Source organism: Diabrotica virgifera, chromosome 9 (assembly GCF_917563875.1).
Source record: "Diabrotica virgifera virgifera chromosome 9, PGI_DIABVI_V3a".
NCBI lineage: Eukaryota > Metazoa > Arthropoda > Insecta > Coleoptera > Chrysomelidae > Diabrotica > Diabrotica virgifera.
Genome location: NC_065451.1, coordinates 219,398,421 through 219,411,903, shown reverse-complemented (window position 1 = coordinate 219,411,903; position 13,483 = coordinate 219,398,421). Strand labels below are relative to the sequence as shown.

At 33.2% G+C, this 13,483-nt stretch overlaps 1 protein-coding gene across 2 annotated transcripts in view; it reads right to left on the bottom strand.

Moving 5' to 3' along the window:
* Positions 1 to 12,752, bottom strand: part of LOC126892049 (bifunctional 3'-phosphoadenosine 5'-phosphosulfate synthase-like) — a 50,941-nt gene extending 38,189 nt beyond the window's left edge. Inside the window, exons 1-3 of one of the 2 annotated variants that reach the window (XM_050661481.1) lie at positions 12,620 to 12,752; positions 4,195 to 4,485; positions 2,591 to 2,914 (exon numbers count right to left, since the gene is read on the bottom strand). In XM_050661481.1, coding sequence (XP_050517438.1) covers positions 2,591 to 2,914; positions 4,195 to 4,485; positions 12,620 to 12,622 — 618 coding nt within the window. In that variant the 5' untranslated portion in view covers positions 12,623 to 12,752. Of the gene's footprint in view, positions 1 to 2,590; positions 2,915 to 4,194; positions 4,486 to 6,867; positions 7,009 to 12,619 lie in introns of those variants that run through there. The other variant, XM_050661480.1, reaches the window with a different exon arrangement.
* Positions 12,753 to 13,483: the final 731 nt, after the last annotated feature.

Sequence of the window (13,483 nt, the reverse complement as noted above, 5' to 3'; positions counted from 1 at the left end):
CTTCGAATAGCCCGTAAATTATTGTTCCTTTTATTTTTGTAATATTTTCTTCCTTTTCCAATAAGTTTCATCCTGGTATTATTTTAATATCGGCCCTGGCCAAATTTTTTGGTAATAAGTTTCAAAAAATATCATAGTTAACTGCATGTGCCAATGTCAACGTTTTCATTTAATCTAATGAGTTTAGAGATAAAATACGAAATAATGTGTAAAACTTCTGAAAATATTCAAGAAATTGTACAAATTGAAGGAAAAAATTCATTATTTTACAACTCATTTGCATTGTTTTAAAACAATTTACCCAATCACGCGACAACCACATCTCACGAAATAATAAACGAATGAATGTCGTTTATCCCAACGCAAGGTGGTCACCTGCAAGACCAATAAGCGGCAGGATAAACAAGAGTGAAACATAAATCAAAAACAGAGATTTCGACAAATCATAAATATGCAAACATACAGCTGGTTTCTAAAAAAACTGATATGACTCTTAAAGCGTATTTTGTGGAAAATTGAGCAGTGTATTTTGAAAAATAAATACTTATTATTTATATACTGTCACTGTCACTGCCCAGTCTTAAAATTTGTCAGATAACTTATTCTGTTCAACCTCAAAAAATGGTTCCACATGCTAGCAAAGTAATAAAAAGCAAGAATTGTAACGAAATTAGAAGATGGTTGGTCAGTACCTGCAGTAGCGAACCATTTAAACGTAAGCAGAACAACAGTTTTTTATATTAATAAAAGATGGAGAGAACAAGAAACTCTCGAAAGAAAGCAAGGTTCTGGAAGACCAAAAGTATCCACCGCTCATGAAGATCGTACGCTTTTGGAGAGATTAGAAGAGAATCCTTTTGAAAATGCGAAAACTGCAAGAATTATGTCAAATTTTCCGGGAAGAAAGACAACTTGGTGCAGAATTAAAGCATCGCATCTTAGATACCGAACTGCAGCAAAAAAACAAGCTCTTACACCACAACAGAGGCAATCAAGACTTATTGTACATAAAGTATTTAGACCTTAATAATTATTACAATTTATGAATTAATATATGTAATCATTTGTTTGTTGTTTATTTGTTTATTTTATTATTTGTCTGTCATAATAAATATAATATAATGTCAGACAAATCAAATACACTGCTCAAAATGATCAAATCTTACCAGAGTCGTATCAGTTTTTTTAGGAACCAGCTGTACCTGGGACAATGAACACAGAGTACAAAAGAAAGATGCATCATGCACACATGAAAAATAGAAAAATCAGAGAGCCTGCCCTGATTCCACTACATGAAGAAAAATATATAGCAAACCCATCAGCAGAATGCAACAGGTTTTGGTTGCCAATACTAAAAGAAGAAGTGAAGAACAAGAATATACCAAAAATAACGGATAAGAAAATGTGAGACATACGTTTTGAATCATACACCATCCCAGACAACCAAATAACGTTTTCAAAACGTTGAAAAGACGTCATAATTATCACCAAACCACGTCAGTTTGTCACGTTTTTTCGACGTCGACAGTCACGTGAATATGCCACACCATAACTGACGTCATTTTTATCATGTTTTAAATACGTGATATAGAAAACGTAGTTTTTATGTCGTTTTTATAGATTATTTTTCATTTTATGGTTTTAAAAATACACAATAATAATTATTCGTATGGGCATTGTTGGTGTTGCAATTTCTCATTTAACTGTTTCAAATTTAGCTTATAGGCTAAACGTAAAACCAAATGCATAGAAGTACAAAATAGCCGCGATGCAACATTATAGAATTTTCACTTTTTATATAGGTATAGGTACTCACTGTGTCAAAACTGAAACAATATATAAACTAATAAATAATTTATTAACAAATTAATTTAATTAAACTCGATAACACATACTTAGTTCGTTAACAGAAAATATTCACCAAAACACAACACATAACCTCAAACCGTTTTCAAGGAGAACTATTGCATTAAACTAACTCACTTGAGAAAAACGAATAAAAATCTCTTAATTAACACTTTTCTTCAACTAAATATCTAAATGAAAATTCTTTTGTTTGGAGTCAATGTCAATATACAACATTATAAGCATTAACTCGTTAAGCTCCTCCTATCCTTGTGACCGTCAGACTTGGGCAGTCTGAAATGAAAACGTGTTTTTAAACGTATTTTAACGTCAATAATCTTACGTATTTAAAATCACCTACAAAAGACGTTTATACGACGTAATATTCAAACACGTGTATATATTCAACCAAAAGCTGACGTTTCCTTGACGTTATTGACGTCACTTGGTTGACTGGGATACGCAACACAAAGTACACAAACACAATACGAACACTCAGAAAACCACACAATTGTATGAAGCATCTAGAAATAATGCAGAAGCACAAAATAATCAGAACTGGATATATGATATATGACATAAAACATCCACTCTCAGATTTTTTCAGCCACAACATATATGTTGCCTACAAAACCATGACCAAGTATGTCAACCTGAATTTTGAAAAAGACAACCTCCTAAACACCTTGGCGGTTATACACTCTTAACACAATTTCTTTAATAATAATCTCTTTTTCTTACTTACGTGTTTTTGTAACAGTTCCCAGACAATATCTACAGCTGTTTCAACTGACGCATTGACTGTCTTCAGAACCAACTCAGGATTTTCCGGTTTTTCGTAAGCCTGATCAATCCCAGTGAATCCTTTGATTTTTCCTGCCCGAGCCTTTTTGTAAAGACCTTTCACATCTCTTTGTTCGCAAATTTCCAGTGGTGTGTCTACGAATACCTCAAAAAATGGTAAATTGTTATTTTCGTGGATTTGCCTAGCGATGTTTCTGTCCGCTGTTTGAGGGGAAATGAAACTGCAGAGGCAAATATGTCCTGCGTCAGCGAACAATCTCGCTACCTAAAAAATTTTAAATATACAAATTAAAAATAAATATAGCTTAAATGGAAGAAGAATGGTGAAGAAGACAGCTCAAAAACTCCCGAACTATAGTCAAAAAAATACCGCTTTTCTTCTTCATATCATATCCATGGGTGGGTCCTGGATTCAGATCTCCTGTCTGCCCTTCTCCTCAATGGACTTACGTTCATAGTTTTTAGGTCGTCTTGCACTCTGGAACCAACCGTCGCTTTCTGAGCCTTCCTTTCTTTTCGCCTTCCATTGTAATCTTTTTTTTTGTTGTTTTTTTTGTATCTTCTTGTCTCTAGCTTGTCTCAGCCTTGACAGCCTTTGACTTTTGCAAATCTTACAATATCATCCCCTTCATTCAGTTCTTTAACCTTGTCGTTTCTCCTGAGTCTCCATTTGCCGTAATCTTTTTTTTTTTTGTTTTTGTATCTTCTTTTCTCTAGCTTGTCTCAGCCCTGACAGTCTATGATTTGTTACAAATCTTACAATATCATCCCCTTCATTCAACTCTTTAACCTTGTCGTTTCTCCTGATTCTCCATGTGCCGTTTTCGTCTTTCACCGGATCATACACTTTTCTCAGTATCTTTGTCTCAAATGTCCTGAGTTGGCTTCATCTTTTTCGTCATTACCCAGGTTTCACAACCATAGTTTACTACGGATCTAATCAATGTTCTGTAGTCATTTTGGTTCTTTTGTCTAATAATTTCGATTTCATCAATCTTTTATTAGCATAGTATGAATACAAATAAAATCAAACGAGATATCAAAAAAACAATAGATAAACAGACAAAGATCGAAATGTCGAATGTGGTGAAGCTGGAAGAAGAAGATAAAGAAAGACCATACCAACTAGGAATAAGAAATAGGTTTCAGGTCTTGGAAATAAATCAAAACGAAGTGGAAATATATATCAGCAATGGTACTCCATAAAAGAACCTTTACAGAAGCAGAAGAGAAATATATAGGAAGAAAAAAGGAAGCAAAAAGGAAAAATATTCCAAAGAAGAACTAGAGTACTAAAATAAACAAATAAAAGAATTGATTATCTATCGAACCGATTAGACGAAAATCGTAGATACGTTTTAACAGAGAGAGAGCACTAGGCTGAACCTCTAGAAGAACACCAAGGCAAAAAAGAAACAATATCTGCAACAACAAATTGAAAGGGTAGGAGAATATAGAGAATATCGAAGTAAAACATTATATAGATAAGTAGGATAACATATGATAGACATAGCTTCTTTATTACTTAAATTAGTACTTATTTACCTCTGCAACTCTTCGTATATTTTCCTTCCTATCCTCCTCAGAAAATCCCAAGTTTCTATTCAGACCATATCTAATATTGTCCCCGTCCAAACTGTAAGATGGTACTCCACTGGAAACTAGGCGCTCCTCAAGTGCAAAGGAAATGCTCGTCTTACCAGCACCTGATAAACCAGTGAACCAGATAGTACATCCTCTAAACTTTTTCTCGTTGGTACTGCCTAGTATTTGACTTCGTTTTTCTCTTGTTACATGGTGGGATTCTGGCTTGATGTTGGTTGCCTTCGGTATATTCTGAAATGATAAGCAGGTACTTTTAACAATGAAGATCTTGTAAGGCTAAAGCTAATTTTATATGAAATACATAATTTTTGTAGGGATCTAGAGAGGGAAGATCAACAATAAACGCAGTACACAAAATTACAGTTAACTGAGACGTGTTAAGGTACGATTCCGACAACGACTGCAGATGGCAGAGGGCAACTGCAGACGGCAGTTACAGTTGTCACCATGATAGGCGTCATTACTTGCACTAATTTGTATCATTATCAACTGATGTTCTGCCGGACAGCAGTTGCAGTCAGATTTCGGAATGAGTCTCATACAAATTAATAGTGCAAAGTAGTGACGTCTGTCATGGCGACAACTGCAACTGACGTCTGCAGCTGCTGTCTGCCGTCTGCAGTCGTTTTCAGAATCGTACCTTTACGAGCATGATGTCGCCTTACACATCCTTTTCACAGACTTCTTCTTCTACGGTACTACAGCCCAAATTGGGCCTTGTCCCCTCCTTTATTTTTTGCCTCTACCCTTGTTTGTCTGTGGCTTCTCTCTTCTCCATACACGGACTCCTTATAGTGTTGTGCCTCGCTGCTTATTGTGCCTTCCCAGCGCTTTCTTGGCTTTCCAACCGGTTTCTTTCCCTGCATTCTAGCGTACAGTGCTCTTTTTGGTAGCCTATCCTCTCCCATTCTTATCGCATGTCCGGAAAATTGCAATATTTGTATGTTAATGAAGTCTAGCAGGAGTGTTTCCTTATAAAGTTGCTAAAGCTCTTTGTTGTATCGAATTCTGAAGGTTACGTCTTATTAGGCTGTCAAATCCTCGCTTGTGTTCTTAGAAAATTGCTGAATTGGCAATACCACACAAGCTAATTAGACTCACTCAATCTACAGTGGATCAAACTCTCGCATGTGTACGAATACAAAACCACCAGATAGACTTTTTCAAAATCTCGTAGTGACTGAAACAGGAAAATGGGCTGGCCCCAACATTGTTAAACCTAGCACTGGAGTATGCGGTTAGGCAAATGCAAACTGGACGTGAAAACCTACTGACCAACAGAACGGTTTAACTGACCGCTTATGCCGATGATATTAATATTATGAGCAGAACATCAACAAGAACACAGGAAACATACGCAGAGGCAAAAACGCCAACGAAAAGGTAACGTTTGGAAATTAGCACATAAGAAAACAAAAATAATGATACAGATGAGAAGAAATGTATTCCCACTAAACATTATATATGAAGATGACATTGAAACGGTTGAAAAGTTTACATACTTGGAAGTACAAATATATGCTGACGGATCAGAAGATGGAGATAGAAAATAACGCAAGCAAACAGAGCTTATTTTGCCCTCTCCCATATATTTTGGTCTAAAAGTGTTTGTTCACCGAAAACAAAGATGAGAATCTATAAAACCTTAATTCGATCAACAATAGCTTACTATGACAGTGAAGCGTGGGTCCTAAAAGAAACATCCAAAAACAAACTCGACACATTCGAAAGGAAAGTACTGAGGAGAATACTAGGACCTGTGAGTGAAAACGGAATATTCAGAATTCGATACAAGAACGAGCTTTATCAACTTTATAAGGAAACATCTCTGTCAAACTTCATTGGAATACAAATATTGCAATGGGCCGGACCTGTGATAAGAGTGGGAGAGGATAAGTTACCAAAAAGAGCACTGAACTGTAGAATGCAGGGAAAGAGACCGGTTGGAAAGCCAAGAAAGCGCTGAGAAGACACAGTAAGCAGTGACGCCGCGACGCACAAGCACCATTGTCGCAAGATAGGGAAGGATGGAAACAATTGGAGGAGACCTACATTTAGGAGTAGATAGGAAATAGTTGACGAAAAGAGAGATATAGCAAAGTACAAACAAGCACAAGCACTTAATAAAACAAAAATTAGACGTGCCAAAAGAGCATGGATGACGGAGGGGAGAAAGGAAATAGAAAAAATTTCTAAAAACAAGATATATTTAACTTCTACTACAAAGTTAATAAACGATAGAAAATCGCAGAAAACCGTAAATACACAACACATAATAAGATAGTAAATCATAATAATAAGACAGTCCTAGACACACAAGGAAAAGTAGTCAGAAGAATTTGATCAGAATACTTTTTTTGTATTTTAAAAGCTGTTAATGTTTTAGACAAGTAGATAATCTGTAGTTGTTCAGAAGTGAAACGTTAAGTGGACTAATTCCAATATGCTATCTACTTGAAACACCTTGTATATTTAATGTTTAACAATAAGAAAACCAACTAGTTGATTGTTAGTTTAAATTATAATGAAAATTACAAATCTAACAATTTCCTTGTAGAAAAACATAATTGTATAATTACTGCACCTTTCACAAGAAATATCAAATCGACATACCCATTCCGTTGATAATAATCCACCTTTTCCCATTATTTACACACTTCGACAAATGTATACTTCTTTGTGCACTGTTTGGTAGATTGTAAGCATACCATCAACGACACAGCAATGACCAGGAGATGTGCGATTTAGCGGTGAAAGTTGTACCGATTTTGAAGTAAAATGACCGACATGTATTATTATTATTAGCTAATAAAGTTACATAATTAATTATGATGCGATATGGTAGTCGCAATCGTTATATTAATATTTAGGTAAATGTCATGCACAAATAATTAGAACGACTCTGAAAATTTTTTGAACGGCCTAATTTAATATTTTTGAGCGTGATATAAGGACTGTGTTTTATTGTAAAAATAGTATATTGTACAACAAGTGAGAAAAAAGACATATTTCTCACGAGCGCAGAAGTTTGTTGGCACGAGCCGAGGCACGAGGCGAGGGCCGCAAATCAAGAGAGGGAGAAATATGTCATTTTCTCATGTGTTGTACACTCTACTTTTTCTATGGATGCGGTTTTGTCAAGAGTTCAAACTTCAAAATTAAATAATTTAGGTGCTTTTAGGTATATTATATGCATAAATTGAAATAAAATACATATACATGTAGGTATTTAATATTCTTATAATTCATATACCTTATTTTTTTAAATTCTAATTAACAGATATTTTGAACAGTTTTGAAAGGTAATTCCTGGTAGGTTTTACTTTAACACATTTATTTGACAACATTAATTGTGTTTGTATTGTGCATGTTACTATGGAAACGGCGATCATAGTATGGAAGACCGTAGGAGAACCCGTGAGAAAAAATATTTCTCAATGCGTGAGGACTTGTTCGTTTTGAATGTATGTAAGTAGTGAGAGAAGTTGCATATTGTATAGCATCCATAGAAAAATTTTGTTTAATTCATTGCAATTTTTATTATTTTTTTTTTTTTTGAATTGAATTTTTGAATTTTCAGAAAAAATTTTACCTCGATACAAGGTACTTGTACTTATTAATACATTATTAGAAGTCCTGATTTTTGCACCGAAGCAACAAAAATAATTAACAACACAGAAGCTGGAAGATAATATTTAGTATAACCAGAAATGATTAAATGGATGGGCGAGGGAGCCATAGACTAGTTCTGGATCATATGTAATGAAGCAATAAAGCAAAATAAAAAACCAAAATATTAGGAAATTAATCTTATTCTACCAATTTATAAGAAGAGGGACACAACCAACTGGGAGAACTGTAGTGTGAAATATTTAGCACAAGTAGCATTTAAAATTTTTTCTAAAATAATAGAGAATAAATTAAGAGCCAAATTTCAAACAAAAACTAGAAGAAGAACAAGCGGCCTTCATAAAAAAGAGACAGCGGTTGATATTTTTATACTGAGAAATATAATAGAAAGAAAAATGGAGACAGGGGAAGAACTAGTAGTAGCATTCGTAGAGTTGAAATTCGCATTTGACACAATAAATATATAAATGCCTGGTTGCACCAACAGATCTTAAGCTCCAGTTTCGCTAAGCTTTTCTTATGGATAGGGTTTCCTTGGGTATCACTTACGTTGCACCATAATTTTAGATTCTTACCTTATTAACAATTATATCTATTATTATATTATGGTATTCTTATTGTAATATATTATAATTATATTATATTAAGTCTTATGATATTCTCGACTTAAGCTTAAGATCTGTTGGTGCAACCGGGCATAAAACAACTAAAACAAGCCCAGCTCAGCTTATGGATAAGGCCACTTTAATTCTCACTTACGTGGCACCATAATTTTCGATTCTAATCTAAAGTAAATTTACAATCAAGATGCAGTAGAAATAAACAAACCAAGACACGTTAAATGCTACTAGGAGCACTCTTGAAGCATAATTTACAATGTATATGTTACCGTTAAAACCCGATTTCAGTTAAAACCCTAATTTACTAGGAAAAACTAGGTTTAACTAAGCGCTTTAGACAATTCTATTTTTAACTAGTCAAAACTAGATTTGACTGCTAAATTCAGTTAAAACTAGAAATCCCGAACAAATTTCATTTAGAGTAGTTTATACTAGTTTAAACTAGTTTTTACTGGAATTACTAGCGAATACCAGTCAAAATCGTTGCGAGAAGTGACAAATACGATTTGGCGTTTTCGGGGTAGGGTTACAAACGGTAACACACTAGTGTGTGCAACTGTTGATTTTTCTGCATCGTTTTTATTGGTTATATTACCATTATTACACTACTGTGTATTATTCACCATGAGTGATAATGTCGAAGATTAGGTTGAGAGCAGAGATATAAGAACTTGAAAAGAACGTTTTTTGGAAAAGATCTTACAAAAGGAACAGACCGAGAAGAAAGAAAGTCACTAAAATGTTGTGACCAAAGCATGTATAATAAATTAATGCTCGAATTACAAGATGCGGAACTGTCTGCCCAGAAAACACTAAAACGATTTAGAATTGTTGAAGTTGGCGAAATAAAAAGTTGGCTTCTGGAATTGAACCCTTCAAATATTATGTACCTGCTGAAGATATTTTTGACATAATTGAAGCAGCTCACGTTGCTATTGGTCATGGAAGTTGGGATAGGTTAAAGATTGAAACCGCCAGAAAATACGCAAATATAACAATTGGTATGTTCAATAATTTTATATCAATTTCTGAGACCTACCAACGCAAGAAGAGTAAAGCGAAGAGGGGTCTTGTGTCGAAACCTATATTGCATTCAGAAATAAATAGTCGCTGTTAGGTAGATTTGATCGATATGCAATCACAAGAGGATCACGGGTACAAGTTTATTATGGTTTATCAAGATCATTTAACAAAATTTGTTTTGTTCAGACCATTACAAAGTAAGAGGGCGGACGAAGTTGCTTATCTAGACAAGGCGAAAACGGCGGGTTCGAAGGGAAAAATATTCCCATGAGATTTTTTTGCATAATCACATTCGTGAGACATCCCAGAATAAGGTTCAAGAAGTCGCCCATGTGAAAAGTGGGCCAATTTTTTTTTAACAATTTTTTTTAATCAAATTGCAAGAATCAATATTTTTGGCCTGAACAATTTTTTATTTAATTTTTTGGACCATTCTGGACAAAAAAGGTCTCTTATAATTTTTCTCCAAAGTTGATAGTTTTCGACTTATAAGCAATTTAAAATTGAAAAAAACGAAAAATGGCGATTTTCAAAGCTTAATAACTCGGTTAAAAGTTATTATTATGAAAGTCAATATATGACTAAATCAAAGTTTAAAGTCCCCCCTACAAGATCCTGAAGAAATGTTTGTCATTATTTTATTACTAAGCTGTTATTTTTAAGTAATAATAATAAACGCCATGCACGTTTGCGGGGCTGTAAATGCTGAGTGCGAGAGAGAAGCCATTCCAGCAGTCCAATTGTGCATCTTACTCGCACTCACATTTACAGCAGCGTCAATACGGTCTAACCACTCATTGTTATTAATTAAAAATAACAGCTTAGTAGTAAATTAATGACAAAGATTTCTTCAGGATCATGTAGCGACGACTTTAAACTTTGATTTAGTCACTTTCTGACTTTCAAAATAATAATTTTTGACCGAGTTATTAAGTCTTAAAAATGACCATTTTCGCGTTTTTCAAATTTTAACTTGCTTATAACTCGAAAAAGATCAACTTTAGAGAAAAATTATAAGAGACCCTTTTTGTCCAAAATGGTCCAAAAAACCTAAAAAAAATTAGTCCGGGCCAAAAATATTGATTTTTACAATTTGATTAAAAAAAATTGTTAAAAAAAATTGGCCCACTTTTCTCGTGGGCGACTTCTTGAACCTTATTCTGGGATGTCTCACGAATGTGATTATGCAAAAATATCTCATGGGAATATTTTTCCCAACGAACCCGCCGTTTCCGCCTTGTCTAATCATAAAGCATATATTCTTGACTTTTTACATTCATGCATTTTACTTTCCGATAATGGCCGAGAGTTCGGTAATGCAGTTATAAATGCGGTAACGTCATACTGTCCTAAGGCGAAATTAGTTCATGGAAAACCAAGGCACAACCAGAGTCAAGGTTCAGTAGAGCGAGCTAACCAAGACATATTGAAAATGTTAGCAGTCTGGATGCAAGACAATAAAAACAAGTGGTCAAAGGACTTGCGTTTTTTACGTTAACGATCTTATCCAGTATTTTACTTTTTAGAGAAATTATTTACAAACAACCAGAGCAGCAAAATATTTACCGAGTTTTAGTTGAATCTAGAAATTACTGAAAAGTTTAGTAAAAACTAGTTTTGAGTTTGTCTCAAAACTAGTTTTAGTCTCAACTAGAATTAACTGAAAATATTTGATAGTTCTAGTTTTCACTAGTTAAAACTAGAATTGTCTAAAGCCCATACTTAAAACTAGTTTTTGCTAGTAAATTCGGGTTTTAACTGAAATCGGGTTTTTACGGTAACATATATACATTGTAAATCACAAATCATGATTTCCAAAGTTTATACATTCTATTTAACGTGTCTTGGTTTATTTCTACTGCATCTTGATCGTAAATTTAGTATAAGCACGTTTTAACGGAGATTAAGTTTAAGATGCAATTACATAAGTTGGCAAGCCATTGTGGAAAACTGAAAATTGAACCAAGAGTCAATCAAATGGTGCAACGTGTATGTTTGGTAAGATGAGCTTAAGCCACGTCTTAAGTTTAAGATCTGTTAGTGCAACCAGACATAAAGAGAGGACAGCCAATAAAAAGCTGGATAAATGAAATTATAAAACCAGAAGGATGAACTACAGAGAAATAAAAATTATACCGAGACACAATACAACAAAAAATTCGACACCCTAACGGGTAAAAGAAGTTTAAAGAAGAAGAAAAAAAGAAGAGGTATTACTGAAAAAGATTATTATTGTAGAATCTAGAAAGCTTTCGAGAAAGTAAAATACGAAAACATAATGGAATGCTTAGGAAAGAAAAGATCATTAGGTATCTGTATTTTTAAATGGGTAAAATTTTGGTCAATCAATGCTATTTAAATGAATTCATTTTTTCGAATCCTGAAAACTTCTATAATATTTATTTTAATAAGTTATAGGGGTGGAAAAAAGAGAAAATTTAGTGTAATTTTTAATTTCAAATATTTGATTCAAAAGAAACTTTTTGTTTTTTCTAAGGGATTTTCAGCCCTCGGTAATAATGGAATGTTTTATTCTGCGTTTAAATTTTTCAAAAATAGTTATTATTTTTCTCAGCATTCGAAAAAAATTAATGCACTTAAATAGCATTGGACCAATATCTTGCGCCTGTCCCCTTGTTAAAAATGACTGTAATTTTGCAACGAGATTTTGCAGTAAATAAAAATGACTTTTCACTTTTCCGGTACATACCTAATACCTACCATAACAACTCTTCTTCTTTCATATAATACCCGCGAAATAAAAAAATTATTTTCTGACTAATTTTACTGTAAAAAGATCTTTGAGATGAATATTTTTTATTTTTTATTTTGATCTTTTATCAAGCTTCACAAAACTCAAATTTGGCTGGAATGTGGAATAATTTTGTCTTGTTTTGTTGCCGGAACAAAAAGCTAATTTTACAACTTTTAAACTTCGCCATTTTGAAGCAGCTTTTTGAATATATTAAAAAATCAAATTTTGGAATTTTATTTCAAATTGTTTTGAAAAAAAACATTTCAAAATATTTTTAAAGAGAAGACAATGAAATAATATTAATAACAATGGATCAAATCGAATTTGTTTAACTTACCATGGTATTAAAAACTTGCTGCTTCGTAAATAATAAAGCAATAGTTTTCACCGGTTTTATTATTTATATGTATTTTACGCCTGTTTGAGCACAGATATTGAAAAATCAATTCCGCATTTTAGGAAAAAAACTAACTAATAGGTAACCTTAACCTTGGATTGCACTAGCTAAACTCAATGAGTAACATTTTAATTCAAATGGTTTATATATCCACAGATTAGTCGAAAAATCTTAATTTTAAATTTTCTACATTATCTAACTTAAAATTTATAACCTTTCAGGTGGGAATTAGGTTTTTAAAAGGGGCGAGATTTGATAGGAAACTAATAGAGAAAACTAAAGCTTTTGTTGACAAAAACATTTTATAGTAAATATCTAATAACGAAATATACCAGGTACCCATGAGGTTTTCAGCATCCATGTGTGTATATATATACAGGGTGTAACAAAAATACAGGTCATAATTTAATCACATATTCTGGGACCAAAAATAATTCGATTGAACCTAACTTACCTTAGTACAAATGTGCACATAAAAACAGTTATATCCCTTTGAATTTACAAAATGAAAATTGATTTTTTCCAATATATCGAAAACTATTAGAGTTTTTTTATTGAAAAGAGACATGTGGCATTATTATGGTAGTAGCATCTTAAGAGAAAATTATAGTGAAATTTGGACACACCATAAAAATTTTATGGGGGTTTTGTTCCTTTAATCCCCCCCAAACTTTTGTGTACGTTCCAATTAAATTATTATTGTAGTACCATTAGTTAAACACAATGTTTTCAAGACTTTTTTTCCTCTTAGTACTTTTTCGAAAAGTCAGTTTTTATCGAGACATTTCGAATATTTTTCATATC